At 40.9% G+C, this 27,004-nt stretch overlaps 1 protein-coding gene across 2 annotated transcripts in view; it reads left to right on the top strand.

Annotated features, from left to right (window-relative positions):
- Positions 1-27,004, top strand: part of Tet (Ten-Eleven Translocation (TET) family protein) — a 647,407-nt gene that overhangs the window by 616,635 nt on the left and 3,768 nt on the right. For both annotated transcript variants that reach the window (XM_065224604.1, XM_065224605.1), the window contains 7 exons: positions 13,942-14,070; positions 14,349-17,175; positions 17,237-17,441; positions 17,551-17,714; positions 17,786-18,064; positions 18,120-18,351; positions 18,461-20,102. In XM_065224604.1, the coding sequence (XP_065080676.1) occupies positions 13,942-14,070; positions 14,349-17,175; positions 17,237-17,441; positions 17,551-17,714; positions 17,786-18,064; positions 18,120-18,351; positions 18,461-20,102 (5,478 nt within the window). The remainder of the gene's footprint in view (positions 1-13,941; positions 14,071-14,348; positions 17,176-17,236; positions 17,442-17,550; positions 17,715-17,785; positions 18,065-18,119; positions 18,352-18,460; positions 20,103-27,004) is intronic.

Raw genomic sequence — 27,004 nt, forward strand, 5'->3', positions numbered from 1 at the left:
TAGGCTACAGCCCAACTTACGGAAGCCCAACTAAAACGTAGTCCACCTAAACATAGCCCAACTAGCGAAATTGGACTGTACTTAAGGGGGTATTCCCGATCTTTTTTTTTTCAAAAAATCAATTTTTTTTTTTTCACGTTTTTTTGTACTTTAGACTATATACTTTCATCCCCCCAAGCCGTTTTCCGATCAGTGAATTCGGTGTCCAGGCATAGCTGACTAATGGTAAGAACCCCCAAAATGGTTTTAACTAAAGTCAAAACTTTAAACGCGTTTTTCTCGAAACCACATTTTTTTTGTCGGGCGAATATTTTTCTCAGAAACTATAAGAGATATTGACTTGAATCTTTGCGCATTTTGTTCCTTATTAAATTCTTTGGAGCTTCTCCCACTTTCAGCCAAAAATATTAACATTTAACATTGTTTGAAGCACCTTAAAGCTGCAAAAAAGCGGGCTAAAAATCGCCTGTTTTTTTCATATGGCCGCCATTTTGTTAATTTGCAAGATTTTTTGCTGCCAACGGGAGAAGCTCCAGAGAATCTTATGCAGATTATTAATTTCATCACGAAATCTGTTTCAGATGAAGCCGTTCCAGAGAAAAATCTTCGCCCGTCCAGGCGTTTGCGGCGAACAGGGGTCTGTTTGCCGCCATTTTGTGACGTCAATAATGTCTTTTTTTATGTCGAAAAAATTTTAATTGTAAACTTTAATGTTCAATAAACAAGAATCCCAAAGAGTTAGGCGCATTACTATTCATTTTCCTTGAAAAAAAATAATTGAAAAACAGGCCGAAAAAAGGCAAAAGATTGGGAATACCCCCTTAATTATCTTAGAGATAAATCGTCCAGCTCAAGCCTAGGGGAAATCATCATTATCTTGAGTTCAAATCTAAACGGGATAAGTCACGAATGATCCAAGAGTGTTAAAGTGACTATAATATAAAAAAAAGTTCTGAAGTCCAGGCATTTTAGAAAACCTAATAATCCAAACCAATGATATTATGATGGAATGGGCAATTTCTATTATTAAGTCCAATCATCGTGTACCTTGTTGAGTCTGCAGAACTTTGGTTAATCCAAAAATGTTTTTTTTTTTAACAAAATTGATAATTTTATATGATGATATGGACATGATAAAGTGCCTAAAAGTGCTCAAAATGCTTAAACTGTAAATATCTCCAAGACAATTTGGAAAATGATAAATATTTTGGTAACACATCTTTGTATCCCACAAAATGTTGTTTGGCTTATAGAACTTGAAGATATAAACTCCAGGAAGGTTTTAGATGCTTTTAATACTGCGTTTCTCCTGCTCAGGTCTCTTGTATTGATATATGCTTTTTTCGACATAACAAAACCACATTTAGGCTCATTTTTTTGCAGGAGACTCTTTGATTTTATACGAATTCATGATTCCATGAGATGTCAGATCTAGATCATTAACATATCATTGAAAATCTCATCTCATATTTTTTTTTTTACAAAATAGACACAGAGCAATTCTGCTGAAAACACATATGATTATCTATAAATGGTTATTTTCAAGCGCCTTTTTAGTTTAAGGCAGCGATGATTTTTGGGTTGGTTTTTTTAAATAACCAGGAAAAAACGGGAATTGAAAAAATTAATTTGAATGGACACCCTGAACTTTTCAATTGTGTGCTTGTTGGCTCTCCGAGAAAGTTGACGAAAGCAAGCGGAGTGAGTCGCCTCTCCGACCTCCGTGAGTAACAGAATGTGTATGTTTGCTCTTTCTAAGCTCCCTCAGTCACCGTGTTCTGCAAGATATGTGGATAGGGAAACGAATTGTATGGTGCGGCGTTCTCGGAATCAGCCTGAACAGCCAAGAATGTTACGTTCTGATTATACAGGGTGGCCAGTGAACCGGGAAAACCGGGAATAGCGGGAAATATCCGGGAATTTAAAAAGTAACTGGGAAACCCGGGAATTCGATGGAAGAACCGGGAAAAAATGAATTAACCATAACATAGGAACAAATTTTTACACCAGAGTTTTAGAATTAACCATTAAAACATAGTGATTCTTTACCAAATGAATGTCTTGCTCTTTTTGCTGCATAATTTACTCCACTTTCCCGTCTTATTGTTTTTTTAGAATTAAATCACTCAGCAAAATTACAATTTGACTTTTGTCGTTTCAATTTCAGATGTAAAGTGCATGGGCCTTAAAAGAAAGTTTTGAAGATGCTGGACTTTGGAAACAAATATTTGTAAAATCCTAACCTGAACTATTCTTTTCTTGGTTTTAATTTTTCGTTATTCAAAATTCGCATGACATGAATTCCAGAGTTAACTTGAAATTCTTCTCTGAATTATCATGGAATTCTTCTGAAATTAACAAGAAAATACTCCGCGTAATAATTACCGTTGAATTCTGTTTTGGAATTTCCTTGAAAACCCTTCTAAGAACTTGATTGGAATCCTTGAACGGAGACTTTGATTCCTTTGAAATTCTTTTCAAAATATTATTTAACTCTATTCAAAACAGCATAAATCTTTCGAAGTTCTATTTAGAACCCCCTTGGAGTATTTTAATGTCTAATTACACTAAATTACAAATAAAAGTAAACAAAATGAACTTCAATGTTTGATATATGATTCTTATGTAAAATCGTGCGCTGAATCCAAAAATGTAGACAAATGAAACTGATAAATGAAAAAAGCGCCCATCATCAGCCAGAGTCAGAGCGAGAGAAGTCCCCATCATGGCCTGTTTGGTAATGGGTCTTGGTGTGTGGACTTCTCTTTTTTTGCCCAAGTACACACGGCGGCAACAGTCAAAATAGTCAATGGCCAATAGATTTGAAGAAAACATCTCAGTATGATAGTTTTCTAGATACAACTAAAAAATTAAATTTCACTTAAAATTAAATTTCACTTAGTAAAACACATATATCCGGCTGTAATGAAGCTATATCGATTATTTGAACGCCAAATTAATTAAAGGTGAAATTTTTTTTTCGATCAGCTGAACTTCATTTGTCTGAGAGATTAGTGGCATTGTTGTTAGTTAATAGTTTGATTTTTTTTATGTTTGCATATTTCCAAGAAAATTTAATTTCAGGAAAGTTTTTATCCAAGGTAAATACAAATGTTTGTAGTGGTTGTGCCAATAATAACACTAATCTCACTGAAAAATAGTATTGAGTTGATCGAATGTAAATTTTCTCACTTTTAATTTGGCATTGAAATTATTGATGCAGCTTCGTTACAGCCGGAGAAATTTGTATTTTAGTAAACAAACTTTTATTAGATGAAATTTCATTGTTTAGCTGTATCTAGACAACTATCCTACTGAGATTTTTTCTGGCAACATTTTTTGGATTCAGCATAAGATTTTACATGGGAAATTACCATCAGCGTACAAAGTTCAAGTATGCTGTAATACATTTTGTTGCAGCTCTGTCATGAATATTTCGCACTAGGGTTGAAATTATCGCCAGAACACTCTTAGAACTCTGTGTCTTGTTGAATTTTCATCATAATTAACTTGGAATTCTTCTTAAAATTCATCTATCATTTTCTTCACGATCCTCATACAAATCTCCTCAGAATCACGTAGGAATTTTCACAACTCCTTTTGAAATCTTCATAAATTACCTAAGAATTTAATTTAGAACTTGCATTCTTCTCCACAGAAATCTCTCCAAATTCATCTTAAAATTTCTAATTCAGAAGTTTAATATAATTCTGGAATTCTGCGCTCCTTCGAAAATTATGTGGGGTCCTCAATATTTGTTTGAAATCAACACTTTGAATATTTATAAATTTTACTAAATATTCCAGGGTTTGTCCGCAAGATTCTATTGATTGTTCTGTAATGTGTTATAACCCTTAAAATGCTTGCAAGTCTCAGAGTCTTGATTTGTTTTTCAAATCTGTGATCTTTAAAAAAAATTCAAAATCTCACATTTTAAATATTTTTTCTCCAAATCTTGTATCACGAAGATTGTTATTAATCACAAATTCTGAAGAAAAGTTCCAGTTTCAAACTGTACACACATTTCAAAGTCCCAGAATCTTGGGAATCTTCTTAAATCAGTTTTTTTATCCTTTCAGTAAATTCCTTTCAGTAAATAACCTTTCAGTTATATTTTTCAAGTATTGGGCTATTGGACGTGGGTATTAAATTTCATGAACCGTGTTTAGTTTCACGTTTGAGTGAGTTCCAACGTCAAAAGTTTTTACATATTTGTTTGTGTTTAACTTTGTACATCAGCGCGAGTACTGAAAGGTTAATATTTATGTTGGTATAGACAACGGATACATTTTCTTTATCCGATATCCCATTCTCATTTGTATCAAGTTAATTTTTTTTTGATTTTTTTTTTTAAATAATCTCTTATTTTTCACAAATCTGTCTTATAACCTATTCATCCAGATAGCATTTGGCCTAGTGACCTTAATCTCTGTTTCTCAATAAATTCTAGGGCTTTGAAATCATAAGATGTATCGAGCATAAAAAAGTGATAGGAATTGATTTTTCAAAGTATCTCGAAATATCAATGATTTGGTTTGAATACATTAAGTGACTCATAGAGTTGAATTTATACTTTCAGCTTTAAAAAAAACTTTCTGTAATTCTGCTTTTACTTTTCCCACAAATAACCTCCGAAATTTTACAGTTGGACACGTTTTAAAAAAATGTGTACAATTTCATTTTTAGTTGAATATTAACAACAGGGAAATTTTTAAGATTTTAACCGGGAAAACACCGGGAATTTCAAAATGAAAATTCACTGGCCACCCTGATTATAGCTTGTACATGAAATGTGGTCGATTCCAATGCCAAACCTAGAGCTTATTGCGATGTAATCAACCATTAAAAACTAATACTGACCATAATGGCTCAGAAAACAGCCACAGTGTTTCTCCTTAAAGATGAATTGTATAACAAGATTCTAAATCAACCTAATTGTTAACCAACTAGATGTGAGCACATTGAGAATTGATACAAATTCATGGTCCATCATGCACATGTTAAGCTTTTTTAAAGAAAACTTGGTTTGTTAGGATCTCGTAAATTTGCTCTCAAAAAATCAGTTTCAAACAAGGTTTCAACATAAGTTTTCAACATGCATGTTTTTACAGCCTCACTTTTCCCAATCTTTTAAATGCTTAAGGATACTTGCGTTTAAATTTAGATAATCAAAAGTTGCTTAGAACGCATTTCTGGTAGGGAAAAATTTACCATAAATTGATTGGTTCACTGCCGCTTATGGCAAGTTCGTCCCATAGCAGAAATCAGCAAGCCGAAAAAAACGCGTTTTCCGTACTATCGCTTCTTATGCAATGGGACAACCCGTTTGGATGTTTTTCCAAACTTTTCCAGAACAAATTTTGTTGAATTTATCCAGTATTATGAAACTAGAGGTGATTAGCTTCAAAATGGGACCAACAGGCGATGAGCGGCAGTTTTAAATTCCCTGATAATTCCAGGTCTTTTCCAGTTCAGCTGTTCGCTTAACGAGTTCGTGACCTGGAAAATTGATATACTTCGAATTAGCAATATTAGCAAACACACTTCCAATTGTGCTAGTCAATATCCAGGCTAGTAACGGTGGATCCACACGGCACCGTTGATGAAAGTGAAATATTTGGATATAATTTCCTAGGTAAGCAGAGCAGGGCAAAAACTTAATAACGCAAACTTTTCCCCTTACTGCGTTTCGCATACCCTTGAAGGGTAGCATCATCTGCGACTTCCATCGTCGTTTCGTCAAACTGATAAACGCAGCACACACATAAAAAAAAAACTTTGGTTCAATATTCATCGTATTTTACCTTCCGTTCTCTTGCTTAATATTTATTAAAAAGAGAAAGAGCTGCCGTCATACAGATTCCGGTGCGATGCGAAGCTGCAGAGGATCCTCTTGAAGAACACACAAACTCACTACGCGGATGGAGGAGGCCTTCGTCCTTTCAATTTCATAAATAAACAAAACCGTACACCGCCCACCGAACCTCGACCGTGGACCGCAGAATGATGCCAGATGATGTCGATGAGAATCTCTAGATTGGAACGCATACCCACACACCCCTCATCAACCCCCGAAAAACTCATTTTCGGCGAGGAACAATTTACTCTCTATCCCCCCTCCTCCACTCTTTGTTTCCGGAAAATTCATCAAAAGTGATGTTCTCATTTTCGAGAGGGCCTATCATTCATCCATCCGACAAAACCGCTAGCGAAATTTACGGCGCGCTTTCGTCAGAATGCGCCTGTAAGAGGAACCCCGGGCGGGTGCTACCCAGTAAATGTCGGATCGAAAAACTAAAAAGCGCCAACTTTTCCGGACCGGAATGGAGCAGCAAATAAATGGAAAAGGTCGCCCATAACCCGGAACAAGAACCAGCGAACAATCGACGCGAAATATCGCTAAAGTTTTCGTTCGGCTTGAGCTAGCACCACTTTCGGGGTAATGTCAAGCGAAAGCTGGTGCGTTGTTCTTCTCGCGGACAGTTTCATTAAAGATCGTAAATTTTGCACAAACAATTTAATTTTTCAAATATTTAATAATGTGAAATATATTTTTTTATCGGATTCATACTGCGGGAACCGGCGCCAACAATAGGCGAATGCTCGAGATAGTGGCGGTTTCTTGTAAATTTATGACTCACCACTGACTGTTCTTAGCCTTGTGCGTTTTGTTTTTGCAGTGTCAAAACGAAGGAATTTTCATGTATCACACAATAGCGGGAAGTTACATACCGCAAAGAAACTTGGCGACCGTATCGAATTGAGGCCCCAGTGCAGCGCCGAGGGGGGCTCTCTCCGAAGGAAACAATAGTTTGAGGTGTTATTCACGCTTGGTATCAATAAATTACCGACGGCGGCGTCGTCGTCGTCGTCGTTGCCGTCGAGTGCAGCAGTGTGCCACTACAGTTTAGTTCCCGGTAGCTGTTCCGTGGGTGCACCCCTGCTGCCATGGCACCGAGGAAAACGGCAGCGAAAAGGGAAAATTCAATTGTAATAAATTAAACAAAGTCGCTGAAACGTAATTTATACCCCTATTGTCTGCGAAATTTTCTATAGCATCTCGCGAACTCTCGGCGTGTGTGTGCGTGTTTTTAATGTCATTAAAAGGAAACTTCAGTTTTTCACTCCGAAAGTTTGCCGGAGCTGAGTTGGTTCATACGTACCCGCACACACACATACACATATCGAGCGCCGCAAACACATTCACACCAACTGGCGATCCGTAGGAAAACAGGAAACCTTCAATAAATCAACCTCCGCACAATGCACTTGCACAGGAAATATTTCACCTTCCTTCCCTTACAGAGCGCAAGGGATTTCGACGCCGGGACGAGAAACGTAAATCTTGTCCTTTACATTCTTCTTCGGTTCCAGGCCAGTAGTAGATGGATGGCAGCCCTAAATTTGGTATGCCCTTTTGTGCGCAAGTGTCATTCGCTAGAAACGGCTGTCCGAGAACGGGAACATACATAAAATATTGCATTAATTAAATATTGATTATTACCTACTCTACTACCCCAAGTGCTGCACGTTATATTGGCGATCAAAACAAATCCAATTAACGGAGAGTCTAATGCCCTCTCGTTACATCTGGACCGGTCCTATCATCGGAAGCAACGGGACACACATTGTTGTTATGGTATTGATCTCTGATTTTGTCATCCTTTCTTGAGTTGACCGACAATGCGAAGGAAGAGAGCAGCCACCCCTCCGCTGCACCGGCCCGACCCTACCTACAATGAAGAGGAGAAATACGAAAAGAATTTCAATGCAAATTTCCTAATAAATTATCTTAAATAAAGATAAATAGAGGGATGCTGCGCGATGAGTCTCACTCGCAACACACAAACACATGTACAACACCGCCACCATACATGCGTCTCGTTTGCATAGAAATTGCTCTATTAAATTTCCTTTATTTTCAAAACTCATACATTCTCACTCTCACTTTTGCTTTCCTTTCCGTATGCCACACAACCCAGAGATGGCCCCTCGTCGTCGTCGTCGTCGCATATAAAATCAACATCCCCCTCAATCGTTCGTTGCGCTTCAGAGCTGTGTGAGACAAACATGCAAACGATTTTAATTTTACATGACAGCAGCACATTTTCCAACATCGAGCTGTATATCTTATGTATAGGTACATGCTCGGTCGGACGACGACGACGACGAGGAGGGCTGCACTTCGGTGTCTAAAATATTACGCCAAATACTCGTTCGGGCTTTTTTATTACATCTGTTATTGTTATCATTATTTTGACATTACTTTTCGCTACAAATTTCCTCTCCAGACTCCGGACACCAGTGCGGTATGAACCAAACTATATGTAGGTACCTATAAGAATGGCAAGAAAATACATTAAGAAAGCGGCGAGGGATGGCCATAATGGGCGTGCACGGAACACGTGTGCTAGAACTAATGGGACTTTCTCAAATGGGAACAAATTACGCCAGCGTTTCTCAATCTGCTGGGTCACGCTGGCTGTCCTTAGATATGGGTCGTAGATATCCAGAAAAACTTTTGGATGGAAAATTAATCTGAATCTAAAATCACGATGGGATGGTCAAGCTTGTGAGCTTATTGATTTTTAATTTTTTTGTTAGCAAAAAAGACTAAAATTAAGATTGAAAAGTTGCTGAAAATTAAATCAAATTGTCAACCAAATTGATAGACTTTTTTTTATAAATAAAAACTTTTAACGGAATCCTTCATACAAAGCTTTTGAATTGGGTTAAATTTTTAAGATGTTTCATAATTTCATTTACCCCTATTTTAGGGGTTTTCAAAGAATTTTCAGTGTTTTTAAGCTATTTTATGCACCTATAATTGTTATTTTATACACGGTAAGCAAAAAGTACCCAAAATTGAGTTCCTTGCACTGAACACGTGGCTTCAGTGGGGCTAGGTAAAACTAAGTTAAAGAATAAAACTCAATTTCGATTAATCCTGATGAAGCTTCCATTGAGTGAAAATTTCCTAACGATCAATCGAATTGAACAGGTAAAATTGACCCAGAATTGGATTTTTTTAAATAATTGTCCTTTCTTTAGAATGAAAATTAACGAATATATGACAACCAACGATTGGATTATTGCAACCAATATAAATTAATACACAGCAATAGGCCTTTTTAATAGAAACTAAACGATCGATTCAACCTCTGGTGGTGAATAGGAGAACGTCAAAAAGAGTGTTGTGAGCATAATTTTTTGCCTTGAGACATAGGAAGCGGAACACTTTTTTACTTTTCCTGATCAATTGATTCATCTGAGATGCTGCAAAACTTAATCTACAGTTGAAAAATTTAATTCTGTAACGTTTTTGAAAAGATCCTGCTGGTGTTCAGGAATATTTTTGTTGAGAAAAATTGATAGTTAGAAACGTGCCTTAGTGGTTATGATCTTCCGGATTTCTTGCGTGTGAATAGTTAAGGTGCAAATCATTTCAGATTTGTGGAAAATCGAACAATAAGACAATTACCGATGGAAATTGGCAAGATTTTGAATGGAAAATGCTGTTATTTGCGTTGGGGAAAATACTTATTCTGATGTAAACAAACGGTTTGGTTGACGTTTCTTTTCGAACTCGCGTGGCGCACTCTACGTTGGTGGTGCATTAAAAATGCGTATTAATAAGCACTCCCGCAACCACTAGTCCACTCGAAACTCGCCCGCAGCAGAATAAATCATCGTCGTCCTTATACCAAGTTCGATTTTTGGGATGCTCATGGTCACTCCACACCAGGGCTGAAAAAATCACTAAAATTCATCAAAGTTCACTATGGATGAAAAATTCATTTCATAGTGAATGCTGGTGATTTTTTCATGATTTTTTCAACCCTGCTCCACACCAATCTTGGGTCAATATTTTTCTCAGTGTGCCGCAGGAGTGCCGATTGTGCCAGTTATAGAGCAAACTGCGATTTTCTTTTTTGTAAAATACGTATATTTGGCAACCCGGTATTTCTGACAGCTTGAATTTTTTGACCTGGCTGCTGGGATCAGCGTTGCCAGATATACCGATTTATCGGTATTCATACCGATTTCCAAACTAGATACCGATATACAGTTAAGATGCCTCAGAATACCGATTTTTAAGATTTTATACCGATTTACACCGTTTTTTAAGGGGGTAGTACACTTTGAACGTCCAAAAAGTAAGGCATTTTCGTTAATTTTTTAAAGCAATAAAACCCTCAGGGAGGGCAAATATGTTATAACACATTTATTAGTCATCCTTCGAACTACAATTTTTTTTTTTGAACTCATTTGGCGTCTCTACGTGGCCGGTGCACCAGGTCACGCGGGCGTCCTCGCGCGGAAGTCGGAAAACGGCATGGGAAAATACTCCTTTCCATGTGATCCTGGAACATAAATCGAACAAAAATCCTGATTAGTAGTGAAATTTGGCTTAGAAATACGTATTCCGATTTTTTTGAAATTAATTTTTTCATAGGTTGTGGCCGTAGGAAAAAAAAAGCCCATTTTTTCACCCTAAAAATGCTTACAAAATCGTGGATTATGTGGATACGTATTTCTAAGCAGAATTTAATTCTGAACAAGAAAACCTAGGCGATATCCAAATTTGATGATACCTGGTTAGAGTTATTTCCCACGCCAGTTTGAAAAACCCCGTTTCGAGATAAACGCGTTTAAAGATAAAAATGCTCTCTCAGCGCGCCGGTACATGTTTTAGGAAATCGCTTCGTAAAGCGGTAAGGAATATTCTGGCGGACTTGGAGTCTTTTCTAAATTAAAGTATACATCCCAAGGAACATTTTAAGCCAAAAAAATGCATATTTTTGAAAAATCAAAGTGTACTCCCCCCTTAATAATCAAAATTATTATTGCCTGCCCGCACTCGAATTTCGGAGATTTTTTTTTGTGATAGACTTGTATCTTTTTGAATACCTCATATTTTTTTGAGCCTTCAAAATTCTAAGGAAATCATCTCTAAAGATGCCTTATGCTTGATACTCTTTTGACTAATGTTTGCATTGCCTTGCCATTTTTGGCTACCCATCAATCTAGTAATAGTCGCTGGCTCTTTCCGGTAATTCTTAGTGGATCAAGAAATATTGTTTAAACATTATTTACGAACTCCAGTGAACTTAAGGAAACATCATAAATATCTTGGAAACTTCACAAGTCCAAAAACTTTCAGGGAAATTTAATGGTTTTCAGGAACTTTAGTGAAGCTCAGAGAACATCAGGACAGATCAATTAATTCATGAAATTACTGAAATATAAAGGAGTTCCGAGAAACTCAGGCAATTTTCGAAAACTTCAGCAATTTTCTAAAACTTCAGCAATGTCCTGAGGGGCTGATGGAAATTTAGGAAACGTAAGGGAAGTTACATGAACATTAGAACATTGTGAGAACATTTTATGGGAAGTTCAATGCTTTTTAATGGCAGTGTCGATAACTTTTAAAAATTAAAAAAATTGGGAAGATCAGAGAACTTTAATCAACAATCAATACGAAACTATCGATTTTAAATTGGCTCACTACTTGACTAGCCTATTGGTCCCATGCAAATCGATTGACATACCCCATTATAGTCGAAATTCTAGTACTACACTATGTTTGTTTTGATTCGCTTTGAAAGTTTGACAGATAAAATGAGGGGTTCGTGGATATTCCTATGTTTCGAGGGGTGCATCGATTAGCTTGGGACCGAAGCTAGTACCAGAGCTGGGCCAAAAAGTTGAGCACGTTTCATCGAGACCTTTTGGTCTTAGAGTTACCTCTATGCTTCAATGCTGATGTTATCGAGGGGGACGACTCTATCTACGATGCAAAAAAGATTGTGTTTTGCTGTGGCTAGCTGCGCGCACGCTAAGTAGATAGAAAGAAGATTGATGATGATTCTGAAGATTTCCTGCAAAAAGATTATGAGCGATGCAAGTAGATGCGACAAATGTAAGAAGATTTTTCGAAGATTGATTCGCTAGTGTGAGATTTTTTGAGCATCTAAACTTGAGATTTAGATGTGCCGCCCCCCTCGGATGTTACAATCAATCTAAGAAAATTGTGAGAGCACTTAAGAGATTTCGTAATCTTAAAGAAAGTCCAGAGACCTTCAAAGATGATTAGAGATATTCCAGTAGTGTTATTATAATCAGGGAAGGAGGATTTGAGGATGACCAGAGAACTCCTAAACAGTCCCTAATTTCAGGAAAATTACAAGAACTTTTATGGAATTTCGAGGAATTATGGAATATTCCTAAGTGCATTTTAGGAATGTTCCGAAAACTTCAGGGAAATTTCGAAGTCTTCAGGGATGTTCTATGAATATCAGGAAAAATTTCTGGATCATTAGAACATCCCCCAGGAATCTCTTTCTTCCGGAATTATGTCCTTGTTTCTTTCCACTGTTCCGTAAGCGCTCTGGCTTCCGACTTCCTTCAGAAGTTTCTGCCAGCGTCTCCAGGAAGTTTCTTTCGTCTTCTCCAGGAAGTTCAATTTATTCTCCCAGAAATTTCTTTCGTCTTCTTCTGAAAGTTTGACCATAAGCCAAACGTTTTTTTTGTTCGACTTCTATTGGAAGGTTTTTCCGAGCTTCTTCTGGCTTTTCCTGGCAATGGCTACTTCTGAAAATTTACTACCGGTTTCCGAAACTTTTCTGGCTTCCTTTAAATGTGACATCTGATTTTTTCCGATAGTTTATTTAAATTTTCGCCACAAGTTTCTCGTGTCTTGGAAGTTTCCCGGATGTTTTTTCCAGCTTTTCCTAGTATTTTCCTCGAACTTCATCCAGGAGAGCTTCTTTCGTTTTTCTCTGGATGTTTTTTCGGCTTCGTTCAGAAGCTAATTCAAACATTCCCCGGAGTTGTCTTCCGGAATTTTCCGATCATTGTACAAAAGCTAAAATTCAGCTTTGATTAACGGCTTTCTCAGTCTTAAAACACTGCAACGACTACGATGTAATCTGCTTGACTTTTGGCCGTGGGTTGTGGCCTTTTTCAAGTGAAAATATTGTTCGTCGTTATTGTCAATAGTTAAGTCGTTGTTGTGGCTGATTTTCCATATTTTGATTTCATTTAATGATATTTAATTGAAAAATTAATTTCTCACAATTTTGATCACCACTTGAGAACAACGATAATTTAAAAAAATTAAATTTAAAAAAAATTAAAGACTGTTTTCACTGGGTCAGGATTTGTATGGAAGAAATACACACTTAGAAAAATTCATGTAAATTTAGGTGCTCTGAGACTGACATATACGAGCGTCAATTTTGACATTAAATTGAGTCATAACAGACGCTAAATTCAGCTCAATCAAACGTACTCTTCGTATAGAGTAATGAAATTTTCAGTCTCTCGGAGCATTTAATTTCACATGACATGTTTGTTTACGTCTCGTCCTTTATGTCAAAGATGGATTCTCTCACGTGTAAAATTAGTTACTTCTAAGTGTGTAGACCCACTCGAAAAGGTCAGCCTCGCGCAGGTAGCCAATCAGCGTCGTACTGAGCGCAGCAAAAAAATCATATGTTCTACAGAATGAAGAACTTGGCAGATATCTGTGAAGTCTTGTGGGAGGATTCATTCCCAGAGAAGTTGTAAGAAAGGTTGGTAGAGAGAAAGGATAATTTTGTGCGGTTTTTTGAGTCCAACCATGTCCGTGATTCTTAAGCAAAATCAAAACGCAGTTTTTGTTCGAGGCGGTAGCCTCCCCTAAGGCTTATTTTAAAGTGTTTTTCGGCATTTTTCGTAAGCGCCTTTTGATCTAGCAAATATAAGGTGGGTCACTTATTAATGGAATTTCCTGATGTGGGTCGCAATCAGCAAAAGTTTAAGCATCACTGGATTACGCGACACACACTCCACCGACCGGAAGTTCAGCTTTTGCCATGAAACATCTTGTCGCTCGTAGCAATTATTTTCTGATTCTTAATGGTATTTTTCTCTTCTTCTCCCCCCATCCACCAACAGGCACCGATGGCATTCTATCCGACCTGGCAGGCCGACCCATCCCAGGGTTGGCAGAATCAGTTCATCCAGCAGATTCCGCAGAATACTCCCGCCATAACGCCGCTAAACTCGCTCGAATTTCAGCCACAGGTACATTACGAATACCATCCCGTTGTACATCATCATCATCATCCATCATTACCACCACCACCAATACACCACGACCAGTTCGACTACGAGCGAGTGATCTCGGTTACCAACTCTTTCTACTAACCACCACCATCACAAAGCCACGCACCTTCCCCCCCTCCCCCAATGCTTCAGTTTGTCCGCAATTTAAAACTCTTCATTTTGGGACATGAGGACCATCCAAAACCCTTGATCAATTGCCATAGAAACTCTCACCCCTAACCAATCTAACTTTCCAGGGTTACGCCGCATACCAGCCGAACGGTTACGTCCAAACGGCCGGAATCGGGTTCGATCCGAACTACGGTCGGACCTATGCCGCTCCCCCCACCGTACAGCGGTACGAGTTCCAAACCAACCAAATCACACCGATCAACCAGGTGTCGCTCCAGAGTGTTTCCTTTGCACCGACCGTCACCTACGCCGGACAGGTCTCGACCGGACCGGCAGTCGTCTCACACAACCCGCACGATCAGTTCAATCTGCAGCTCAACAAGCAGACGTCGGGAAACGACATGCCTGGATATCCACGGGTGAACAGCGTACCGCCGCGCTCACTCAATTGTAATGGATATTCAGGCCAGCAAGAATATGGCGGCCAAACCACCACCCAAGCCAGCTCGGCAACGACTAATGTAACCAATGCCAACGGAACTTCCACCAGTACCGGTGCCAACAGTGCCGGCACCGGCAGTAACAGTTCCATGCACCCACCGGCACAGGTTCCGCAGTCGCCGAACCGGCAAACGCAACAGCAACAGCAACCCCCGCGTCCCAATTCCAACCAACAACTGTACGCTCAGCAATCTCCGAACCCGTACAGCAGTAACGGAAACAATAACAATCTGCAGCAATCGCCAAACCACAACAATGGTGCTAACAGCGCAAACAACAACAACAATAACAACGTCTACGCGCAGCAAACTCATAGCGGCATGCATACTCCGTCACCAATGCAAACGCCAGACAATCATCAGTCGCCCAGCCACATGAACGGTGGCCAGCAACAGCAATCCCAAGGAGACTGGGTTGGCTGGAATCAACAACAGCAGCAGCAGCAGCAGCAATCGACCGATCTGTTCAACCAATCCGACCGGGTAAATCTGAACTCACGGTTGAAAACAATGATTATGAACAAGAACGATCCCAAGGACGGGGTCGGTGGCCTGCAACCCTCGGGTCAACACATGAGTCATCTAGGTGTCCAAAGCCCGGGGCTTGGACAAGGACCGGCCCAACAACAGACCGGTCATTTTTTATCGTATAGCCACCATCTCCGAGACAGTCTAACGCCTACATCGCTAGCGGCTGGTGGCAGTAGTTCTGCCACAGGACAGTCGCCAGCGCCCAACTCAGCAATGATGGGTGGTGGAACAGGCAGCGGCAGTAACAGTACATCCAACGATGGTACTATCGGAGATGGTGGCGGTTTGATCAACAGTATCAGCAATATTGTTGATCCCAACTGGAAGCAAAGCAGCAAATCGCCCGGCATAGGCATCGAGAGCAATGGAGCAAACAGAGCAGAGCACGAACATCACACGCTTATGGGCGATCTTCATCACGGTAGTAAGCATCAGGGTTTTGAGCAGAAGCAGCAACTAATCGACAAGAATAATACCGACCCAGGAGGTGGCGGTCTACATCACGATACAGGCGGCGGCGGACACGACATCAAGCATAAACTCCACTCCTCCAAATCGTCGTCTTCATCATCGTCCTCCTCCAAGTCTAAGAACAGTAGCCATAAGAATAGCGATAAGCATAGCAAATCGAAAAACAATCATCATCTCGACATGAATCAACCGATAGACTCTAACAAATCTTCCAGTAATCTTAATAGCTATTCAAGTAGTAGTTTTATGAGCGATCAACACTCATCGTCATCTTCGTCGTCGTCGCCGTATCCGAATCTTAATCAAACATATCCAGCAACCAATCATAGCAGTAGTAGTAGCAGTAACCAATCGTCACTTGGACTCGTTGGCTATCCTAGTCACCATCTGGACAACAAAGTGGACGACAAGAGTCCTCTGAATCGATTCCGACACGATAACCTCAACAGTGGCTTCAATCCACACCTTCCGCACCAGCAGTCGCCCCATGGCCTCCACAGCGGTGCATTCCACCATCCGCAAACCGCCACCGGTGCCGGGTCATCCGCCTCCGGTTACAACCTAATGAACGTGAAAAAGGAACCAGGTCTGCTGGACGATGGTCAACCACCCAAGTTTGACGGTTACGAGAAGAACTACCAAAACTTCATCCGCTACGGAGAATACAATGACAGCAGTCAACCGCCACAAAGCCAACCTTCTCAGCACGGCAGTTCTAGTCTTTCCGGTTCGACTAAATCCGAGTACAACAGCTACTATTCCCCGTACGGCACCTATCCAGGCTACCAGAACTATCCCAACTACCATAATCAAAACTTCAACAGTCCCTCGGCAGCTGGCAGTGCGCTTCCACCACCGGCTCCGGAAGTAAGCACACCACTGCCGGCAATCACCACTCCGGTTGCCCATCAAACCAACTTCGAGCAGCAGATCCCCGCTCACACGTACCCAATCCCGAAAAACACCGGCATTCCCCAACCGGACGTTCCTATCAAGCTGGAAGTGGAAGACAATTCATATCTGGCCAACAATAGCGCACCTCCGCTGAGTGAACCAAGTCCGGTCCTCAACAACAATCCCCCATCAAGCGTACCCATCATCGTTCCGAAGACCAGTTCTGAACCGGAACCTCCACTTCCGGCTCAAACTGCCAGCACGCCTTCTACGGGCAAATCCAAAAAGTCCGACAAGAAAGACAAAGCCAGCAAAGACTCGACATCCGGAGGTGACGGCGAAACCAAGACCGAAGGTAGCGGTGGTAACGGTAGCAAATCCAACAAGAAGAAGGAATCCAAGGGCACGAAGAAGGAACAGGAAGCTGCCGCCGTCAAGCAGGCAGAAGACGAAAAGCTAGAAAAGGCACACAAACCGGAAGCACCGGACTGTGATTGCTTCAACTCGACGGACAACAAAGCTCCGTCCGAACCGGGAAGCTACTACACCCATCTGGGTAAGTTTGGATCAACCTTTACGAATTGCTCATATCTAATCACAATACATAATCGTTGCAGGCTGTGCATCATCCCTGGAGGAACTCCGCCGCGAAACGGAAACTCGCGTGGGACTGTCCGGCAAACAGCTACGGATAGAGAAAGTCGTTTACACCGGCAAGGAGGGCAAATCTAGTCAAGGTTGCCCGATTGCCAAGTGGGTCATTCGACGAGTCGACCCGGAGGAGAAGCTTCTCTTCATCGTCAAACGACGCCAAGGGCATCGGTGAGTCTATGGTCGGATCTTGACTTTCTGAGCCGGTACCCTAGGACGAACGAACGGTGAGCTTTACTAACCGGGGATTTTTTCTTTCGTGTCTTCTTTTTCTGCACAGGTGTAAGGCGTCCTTCATTGTGATATGTATCGTAGTCTGGGATGGTATTCCAACGCAGGAAGCGGACAGCGTCTACCGGATGCTATCGGTCAAACTGAACAAATACGGTCTTCCAACGGTGCGTCGCTGTGCGACCAACGAGAACCGAACTTGCGCATGTCAGGGTAAGTGGAACGGCTCGGTCTGCCGGGAGTAGTTCAGAATTTTGAGAAAAGGATTTCATTCAAAACCGTAGGTCTCGATCCGGAAACCTGTGGAGTATCGTACAGCTTTGGCTGCAGCTGGTCCATGTATTATAATGGTTGTAAATATGCCCGTTCCAAAACGGTGCGTAAATTCCGTCTGTCGGTCAAGAACGAGGAAGCCGAGATCGAAGAACGCATGAACATCCTGGCGACGATGCTGAGTCCTCTGTACGTAACGGTAGCACCGCAGGCCTTCCAAAACCAAGTCCAGTACGAACGGGAAGCTCCCGACTGCCGACTGGGACTGAAACCCGGAAAGCCTTTCTCAGGTAAGAAGTTACATGATTTTTGTGTTGATCTTCTAATTATCATTCCTTACGATAGGTGTCACTTGCTGTTTGGACTTCTGCGGTCATACGCACCGAGACTTGCACAACATGCAGGATGGATGTACGGTTCAGGTGACGCTACTGAAACCGCTTCCACCGGGTGTGAAACCGGACGACGAACAACTGCATGTTTTGCCACTCTACACCATGGACACGACGGACGAGTTTGACAGCGAAGAAGGTCAGAAGAAAAAGGCCGAGACCGGAGCCGTGCAAGTGCTGGAGAAGTGAGTGTAAAGCATTGGTTTCTTTTTTAGAGAGCCTCATTTGAAGCTTGAAGATTTTAACGATAGAACGGCAGTGCTAACCAAGCATATCCTATATATTTTTTTGTAGATTTCCCACTGAAGTTCGAGTGCGATCGACACCATTGCAACCGTGCCGGCGGCATGGAAAGAAGCGTGGAAATGGTAAGGACGAAAAGTCCAAAGATGATTCCAACAATGAGGAATCTGTGCCGGAAACGCCACCACCTCCACCGCCCCCGACGAAGAAGGAAAGCAAATCAAAGAGCAAAAAAGGTTCTTCGAGTTCGTCGAACAGCAACAACAACAGCAATGGAAGTAATAGTAATCAGAATAGCCAAACTTCTTCAGGATCTGGTTCTCCGAAAGGTCAAACTTCGAGCAACAACACCACCAAACCCAGTGGGGAAACTAGCGCCAACGGTAACAATGGAGCCACCAATATCAACAAGACAGTACCTCCGCAAGGACAGACTGCGGGAAACAACGGATCGAACAGTGCATTTACGCCACCAAATGCAATTGCCTCGCCTAACAACCCGGGCAATAGTACACTCGTAGATATGGCTTCTATGATTGATACCTTTACCGATGCACAACTGCAGTCCAATCAGATCTCAAGCACGGTGCTAGATTCACCGTACAGCTACGACTACAATACGGGACAATACATCGACAACCGGCAGTACTACAACAACTGGCCAACGGATTACTACGGTAACCGAACCGATCCCAACAAAATGCTGGGACGGAATGAAGAAATCCCCGATACAACCACTCGGCCGGGTAGCAACAGTAGTAATTCAGCTTTCAGTCCTAGCATACCGGATCCGACGAAAACGCCAACTCCAATCCACTTAGACGACTACAGTAGTACCAAACTGAACCAACAGCAGAGCCAAAATACGTACCACACGCTCCAACAACCGGAGCAAGGTTTTGTGAAACCAAAGCCACCAGACTATAACCCAGGCTACGGTTATCATCCAAATACTCCCATGAGTTACGGTTACCATTCGCCATACACGCCATACGATCCATACCAGAACTACAACTATGGTTATCCACCACAAACCTACCACCCTACATATCACAACATGTACTCTGCCACGCAGACGCAACTGCCTGGCACTGGTCCGGCCCCACCACCTCCGCCTACTGCGGTAATACCGGCACCTCCTCCACCATCCAACTGGAATCTGTATCCGCCGCATCCTCACCATCAGACGCATATCCCGCCCAGCACCCCATCGCAGCTTCACGCGCCGCATCAGCCTCACCTGGGTCCCAAGCAGCATGACATTCCTCCGGTTATGCAACAGGCGCCGCAGCCACCGGCACCTCCTCCACCGCCGAAGGAAACCCTCGGCGAGGTTACGGAAACCAACGACAACCTGGACTGCTTCGAGGATCCGCAGATGGGTGGCATTGCGATTGCGCTACCGCACGGCAGCGTCGTCATCGAGTGTGCCAAGCTGGAGATGCACTCGACGACGGCCCTCAAGAAGCCGAACCGGCTGAATCCCACCCGGATGACGTTGATCTTCTACCAACATCGGAACCTGAACCGACCGAAGCACGGCATCGCCGAGTGGGCGGAGAAGATGCGGCTGAAAAAGTTGGGCCTGGCCGTCAACGATCCGATCGACGACAAGGATATGCTGCTGATGCAGGAGGACGACATCAAGTCGGAACCGCTGGACGACCTGCACCACATGCGGCATATGGGTGACGTAAGTATCTTGCTTTTCGGAATGAGGATTTGTCGTTGCAAATTGTGGCGGGGTTGGGTTAGCATTGCGAAACTTCTTATCTCAGATAACATTGCTAACGTCTCTAGGAAGAATTAATATAGAATAATGGGATGACTTCTAGGTGAATTTCATGTTTAGTTCTAGGGAGAATTCCGATGGAATGTCTGACTTGAATTCCAAAGTGACACTGAGAAGAATTTTTAGGGATTTGGGAGGAGAACTTTTAAGAGAATACCCAAGTAAATCAGACTATAATGGCAACATAATGGAGAGGACAACTCTTTGTGGATTTTAAGGAGAAATCAAGGTAAATTAGTCGAAGAATCTGGTTTAAACCTCAAACGGTTATCAATATATCTGAAAGTTTAAACTGCAAGAGCTTCATTAGAATTAATTTGATGTGCGAGGAGACCAAGAACTATCTTAGCATCCCTCGGTGGGATTTTGTATGGAAGCGAGCTGTCAATTTGTTAGTTTAGTGTCAAACAGTTCGAAAAAAATATAATTCTGCTCAGAAAATGAAGCTCTTTCAGATGATGTATAGCAACTGATATATTAATCAAAATTAAAGAAACCAATTGGTTCGTAATTTATTTAACTCCAACATAGCTTGTTACGCATATACGAAGTTTTCTGCATTGTTATGTTGCTCGCTGTTTTTCCGCTAAGTTCTACGAAGTTTTTTGAACTTCTACGGAATTCCTTGATTAAATTTCATTAAAGTTCTGCGAAATTCGCTGAAATTCTACAGCTTTTCTATGACGTTCACTGAAGTGCTTCGATGTTCGCTGAGCTTCTACAAAGTTAGCTGAACTTCTATTAAATTTGCTGCAGCTTCCTAAATGCAGTTTTACGCAGTTTCCTAACATTCTACGAAATTCTAAGAAGTTCCCTGAACTTTTACGAAGGTCCCCGATCTACTAAGAAGTTCCCTGAAATCAAATGATGTTTCGTTAATTTTCCTGAACTTCTGTAAAGGCTCTATTTTATATTTTATAAAACGGGGCAACCCCCCTCCCGGAAGTTAATCTGAAAAGTAGATGTGAAGACACTTGAAGACAATTCGTCCATTTCGATGAAGATGTTTTCTAAAAACACCTGGAATCGCTGCTCAGAGTTCACCCAGGATGAAAGTAAAGTGCACCCCACACGACAGATTGTCCATCAATATTTTCATGTCAATATTCTCAACAATATCTTCAGGGGGTCATCAATACAGAGTATCCGATTGAATATTCCGAATTAAATCACTTGATAAAGGTTGCCGAGGAACAGGCTCCATTTGCTGCTGCACAGTGGTCGGAGATGGCAAAATCTCGAACTTAATTGAATTGTGTATAAACTTAATAAAAAAAAGTGTCTTCAGAGGAATTGTTCGCATAAGTATTGCCCACAATTTCAAAAATTTATCATATCCTACTATGAAAAAAAACCTAACTTTTCCCCTAAAGAGATAGAAGGATACTTTCTTGGGCAAAGTTGTAGAACTACTCAAAATATGAAACTTGGTTGAAAATACAAATTTTCTATGTCTAATAGCTTTAAAGTTTGCTAGGTTACCCATTTAAATTTAGTTTTTAATTATTAACTTTTTATATAAATTTGTTTCAAGCTTATAATGTTCTAGACAAATCTGACCAAAGTAAAACTAAATGTTTTTTGCCGAAGACATTATGTGGTTATGTGCATTCCTTGCAAAGTTATAGCACTTTTTAACTTTAATTTTCCCCTATTTTGACTGCATACAGGGACCCAATATTAACTTCTCTTTTTAATGTTTAGACTTTGTACTACAAAGTAGTGAAGGTTTGGTTAGCGCCAGGCATGTCAAATTCTAGATAGAGCTGGAATTAGGGCGTAACAGCTTTTGTAAACAATGACTTCTATCGACGATTTCTAGGAACTCAATGCACGCCCACGCAGACCAGCATAAGCATCGGATAGGGAAAGCCTTTCCCTACCGATGAGGATGTTGGTTTGCGTGGGCGAGCCTTGAATTTCTAGAAATCTTCGATAGAAGTCATTGTTTACAAAAGCTGTTAGGTCCTAATTCCAGCTCTATCTAGAATTATTTACATTCATTTCAGGTATTAACTTACATTTCACGAAATTATGTTGATGAAAAAAGTTAGAGACAAATTCAGTGCCAACATTTCAAAAGGGCGTAATTGCATTTGTAGACAATGGCTTTAGCCGTCGATTTCTCGCGAATAAAAGCTCACTCATGAAAAATATTGACACCACCAGGTAGAGTAATGTTTCCTCTACCAGTTAGCATTGTAATTTTGGAGAGGTAAGATTTCGTTCGCGAGAAATTGACGGCTAAAGTCATTGTTTACAAAAGCAATTACGCCCCTTTGAAATGTTGGCACTGAATTAATGTAAATGAATGCACGAAATGATTTGCCATGCCTGGTTAGTGCCAATTCATTTTCCATACAAAAACGAGCTAAACAGTTTGGCTCAAACTGGACTAACTGCCTCCAAGAACAATCGCTACCTTTCGTTGCCCAGGCCAGCAAAAATCGCATTCTGCCACCGAGCAAGATTCTACACTTAATACCCCACCCGTTATATCCGAGGATCTGTTGCTGACTGCATTCACCACCAAGGACTGCTACCCGTCGCAAGTGCGAATGTTCCCGGTGGAATCGAAACGTTCCTCCTTCGGATTGGTCTAGTGGTGAACGCCATCATGAAGTGCAACCACAGCGCGATCGATCACAAAGGCACACAATTCCCGTTCATTATGAAGCTGTGTTTCTCCTCGTTCAAGACGATGAACGGTGCGTGGAGCAACGAAAACATCGAAAACATGGACATGGGCATGGTACCAGCACCTGACAACCCAATGTCGGCAGCGGCCGCGACAGCCTCCGTCGTGGCAGCAGCGTCCGGTGGTGTGACGCCCATTTCGATGACGGGCGGCTGTCTCCGAAATCCGAACACGACGATTCAATGTAAGATGGAGTCCATGTCCTTAGAAGGAAAGCAAAAGCAACGGCGTAACTCGTTCGTCAGCTCTCACCCCACGATCAACGCTCATTATCGTCATTGTCAGCACCATCCAAGATCACTTATTCAAGAGAGAAAACATTGAAACAATATCAAAGCTAAATTTAAGGCACAACCCAACGTCCGTCATGACATATCCTAAACAGTGTATTGCTAGAGCCACGGCTACACAAAATAAGCGATGTAGCTCCCACGGCTGCGGCTGCTTCCAGCCGCTGCTGGTCCGTCTCCTCTTAAATTCGTCAAAAGAATGTTGTAGGAGACGGACCGGCAGCAGCATTACAAGCAGCCGCAGCCGTGGGAGCTGCATCGCTAGTTCGTGTAGCCGTGGCCGGAAACCTCGGTCCGGTCACGATACCGCTCTGTCTGCTGTTCTTTGTCTGGGAGGGGAAATGTGCCGTTACCGGTGTAACGATTTTGATAACGGAGTGTTGTTATGCAAGCGATTGCCCTGATTTCTTCATGCTGGGTGGTCGGAATGATTTTACGCAGTCCGGCGCGAAACGATGTTCCTAGTTCTTCGGACAGGCATCAGGATGTGCGCTGAAAATTCGATTTAGAAGAATCCATGGCGAGACTTGGTGGAGATTCACGGTTGTGTTTTGAAACAAATTGATTCTGTTGTGGCAACATAAATATGAAATTTTGACAAATGCACACTGCGCAGCCGCAGAAAAAGTTCAGTGTTGCCAGTAACTTTAAAGATCAGAAAAATTGTAACCATGGGTGCCAAACAGTGCCAATAACTGTGCCCAGGTGTGCCCAAGCTTGTTTTTGGCACGCTGTACGGAGTGACCAACCCCTTGTTTTAGACAAACAAAGTAGTAGTTACAATGTAACTCAGATTTTGACATTTGGTACAACAATATCAGGCCAGTGACAAGGCCTATACACTGAACCAATTTGACATATTCCTGTTATGTGGAAGTCTAATAATTTTGCGCTATAAGATAATCCATTGAAAATGATATGATTGAAAATGTGTCAGGTAAATTCTATATGAATATCTGATACATTGACAATGCTGATAATTTGAAAACTTTTATATGATCGCCATATGATAAATGAAAATCGGTCAAATTATAATAATTAACTGAAATGGATTTGAAACCCATAAGCATAAGCTTTACTTTTCACCACAATATAATATATGTGTCATAAATCAATCGAAGTAAAGTTTATGTGAAAATCACATGAAATTTACTTATTCTTTTGACACATATATTTAATCGATTTCTAAAAATAAATCGAAAAATAAACACCAGGCAGTGGGAGCTTTCACAGTTGTGTTTTTTTTTTATTGTAGCTGATTTGGGATTCGATCCAGAACTGTTGAGCTGTGATGCTTTTCGTGTCTGCGCTCGATTCCATTGGGCCACGGCTGACTTCAATATTGAACTCGTTCAATTAGCATGAAGTAATAACAGCTCTCCCAACATGGAATATAGAGCAACGTTATGCTCGTTTTGCTAGAGTGAAGAAAAATAGCACTGACCAATATATGCTCCGTTTCAGTGGTGTCGTGTATTCAAATCATTATTAATGCTCCTGTGTGCAATAAAACAACGACTACATTATATGAGTTCATGGAACTGGTTCATGAAGTTCGAGTACTAGTGCTGGAATCTGAATTAGCCGTGTTGAAGGCTTACAATTAGAATCTTAGCAAATAAATATTGCAGTAGAATCATTTTTTTTTCAATCTCAAAACATTCTTTTCCGGAACCCCTTATCTTATGAAACAATAACAAACAATGATTATTTATTACAGTATCATTGTTGTTAGCAATATTTAGTTCGACTAATCATTCTAATGAGTGTACGATAACATAGTTGAAAATTGTTTCAATAATTTATAAAGAACAATTATGTAAGATGTATTTTATTGGGAGCGATGTTCATCCCAGAAAAACATACCAAAACAAATGTTTGCTGTTGGATTTCTTAAAAGGCAAATCTATATGACTATTTAATGATTGGGATAGATCTTTTTACAATATTCAAACCTCAAAAATCAAAGGAAGCTATTCCAATGAGATATACATGTTTTCCTATACTGCAAAGTTAAATGACAGTCCAATAGTTTCTACATGTCTGTTTACACGCGACATATCAACAAACGTCAAAAATCGTTAAAAGCAACTCCAATAAAATATACATGATTATCTTATATGATATATCTTTTAGTGAGCAATATTCATCATGAAAACAGGTACATTTTACTCGATTTGCTCATAGTGCAAACTTATATGATTTTCCATTAGTTTCTAGATGCCTGTTCCCACCCATGACATATCAATAGTTTTTCACCATGAAATATATCAGACAATATTCATATACATCTTACCTATCGCTAACCACGTTCGAAGCAAAGTATTATCAAGTACTAAGTATGTGAAATTACGATAGAAATCATTCCATATCGCAGTCATAGTTTTTAAGTGATAATCCATTGGAATCTATCAATCATCACATAGAATGAATAAATCTCCTGACATTGCTATGTTATAAGATGGATCCAATAAACGGTACATGTCGATTTGTTTCAGTGTACCAACAGCAGCGTTTGACAGTAGGCAGCATGTCCCGGGCTCAAATCATTTATTTTGCTGTGCTGGGCCCGCTGTCACTGTATAACATGTTGCCTACGCGCCTGCCACTGGGCTGAATAGAAGTAACTCACTTTTGAGTAACATTGAGCGAGCGTGCATGTTGGTTTCTTATGGCTTGTTTACGTTTGCACTTATAAACTCTGTTCTTCAACTTGGTAAAAGACGTCATATATTTCCCTTTTCCCAACCATATATTTCCCTTTTCCCAAAATGTCCCTTTCCTTGTTGGTCCATTAGTCACATTCCAAATTTCCCTTCTCCTCCCTGATCCGGCTGGTGGGTGTTGTTTTCTATATGCTAAGTGTACCTACACGCATAACAGTTGGTGTGTTTCTGTATTTAATTCGACCGTTCATACTGGAGTTCATGTTATTCAGTTCCTTAATTCCTATCTGTTTTATGTATATGAATGAGCCATTACCCAAGTAACCATAGGCACGTTATTTTGCCTTTTTGGCTATATACAGCTGAACACCGGCTATACCAGTGTTTGCAAGTTCTGATGAGGCCCGTATATAGCCAAAAAGGCGAAATATCGTGCCTATGGTTACTTGGGTAGTGCTTTACTATTCATTCACCATTCAGTTTTAGCAACAATATGAATAATAGTATCATTAATTCTAAACAAACATTAGTTCAATCATTACTGATTGCAAACTTTCATGGTTCTCAGACTTGAGCGCACCGAACAGCAGTATACTAGTGGATTGCTGCCTCGTTCGGTTGAGTGCTCTCTCTTTATAGCGCTGCTATCGCTCTGCTCGAGCTTTTTCCATAGGGCGAAGTACCCAAACGGTAACATACGAGGTAGGCGACGATTGTCCGTATTTGACAGCCGCATCCAACCCCTGAGCAAACCTCACTCCCGTTTTATCCCCTTTCTCTCTCAAGCTGTGAGCTGTTTCCCCCGATGATTTGTGAGTAGTGATTCTAAAGGGTGATACGGTCAAAATTTGGTCAAGGGAAAACGCGTGTAAATCGGTGAAATCGTTTATTTAAAAAATCAAATTAAATTTCTTTTTCAAGTTCAATTAGTATAAAATTCAGGAAAAATATTCAGTTAGGCTTCCTCTTTTCCAAATCCGAATTGCCGGGCCTTACGCTTGACCCCTGCCATCAGATTTTGTACAGCCACCTTGTCCACCTTCTTCGCCGCAGAAAGCCAGTTTGCCTTGAACTGCTGCTCGTCCTTAACAGTTTTTTTGGTCTTCTTTAGGTTCCGCTTGACAATAGCCCAGTATTTCTCAATTGGGC

The sequence above is a fragment of the Ochlerotatus camptorhynchus genome, unplaced genomic scaffold, assembly GCF_037179485.1.
Source record: "Ochlerotatus camptorhynchus isolate MF236.1 unplaced genomic scaffold, CSIRO-AGI_Acam_v1.1 ptg000213l, whole genome shotgun sequence".
NCBI classification, from domain to species: Eukaryota; Metazoa; Arthropoda; class Insecta; order Diptera; family Culicidae; genus Ochlerotatus; species Ochlerotatus camptorhynchus.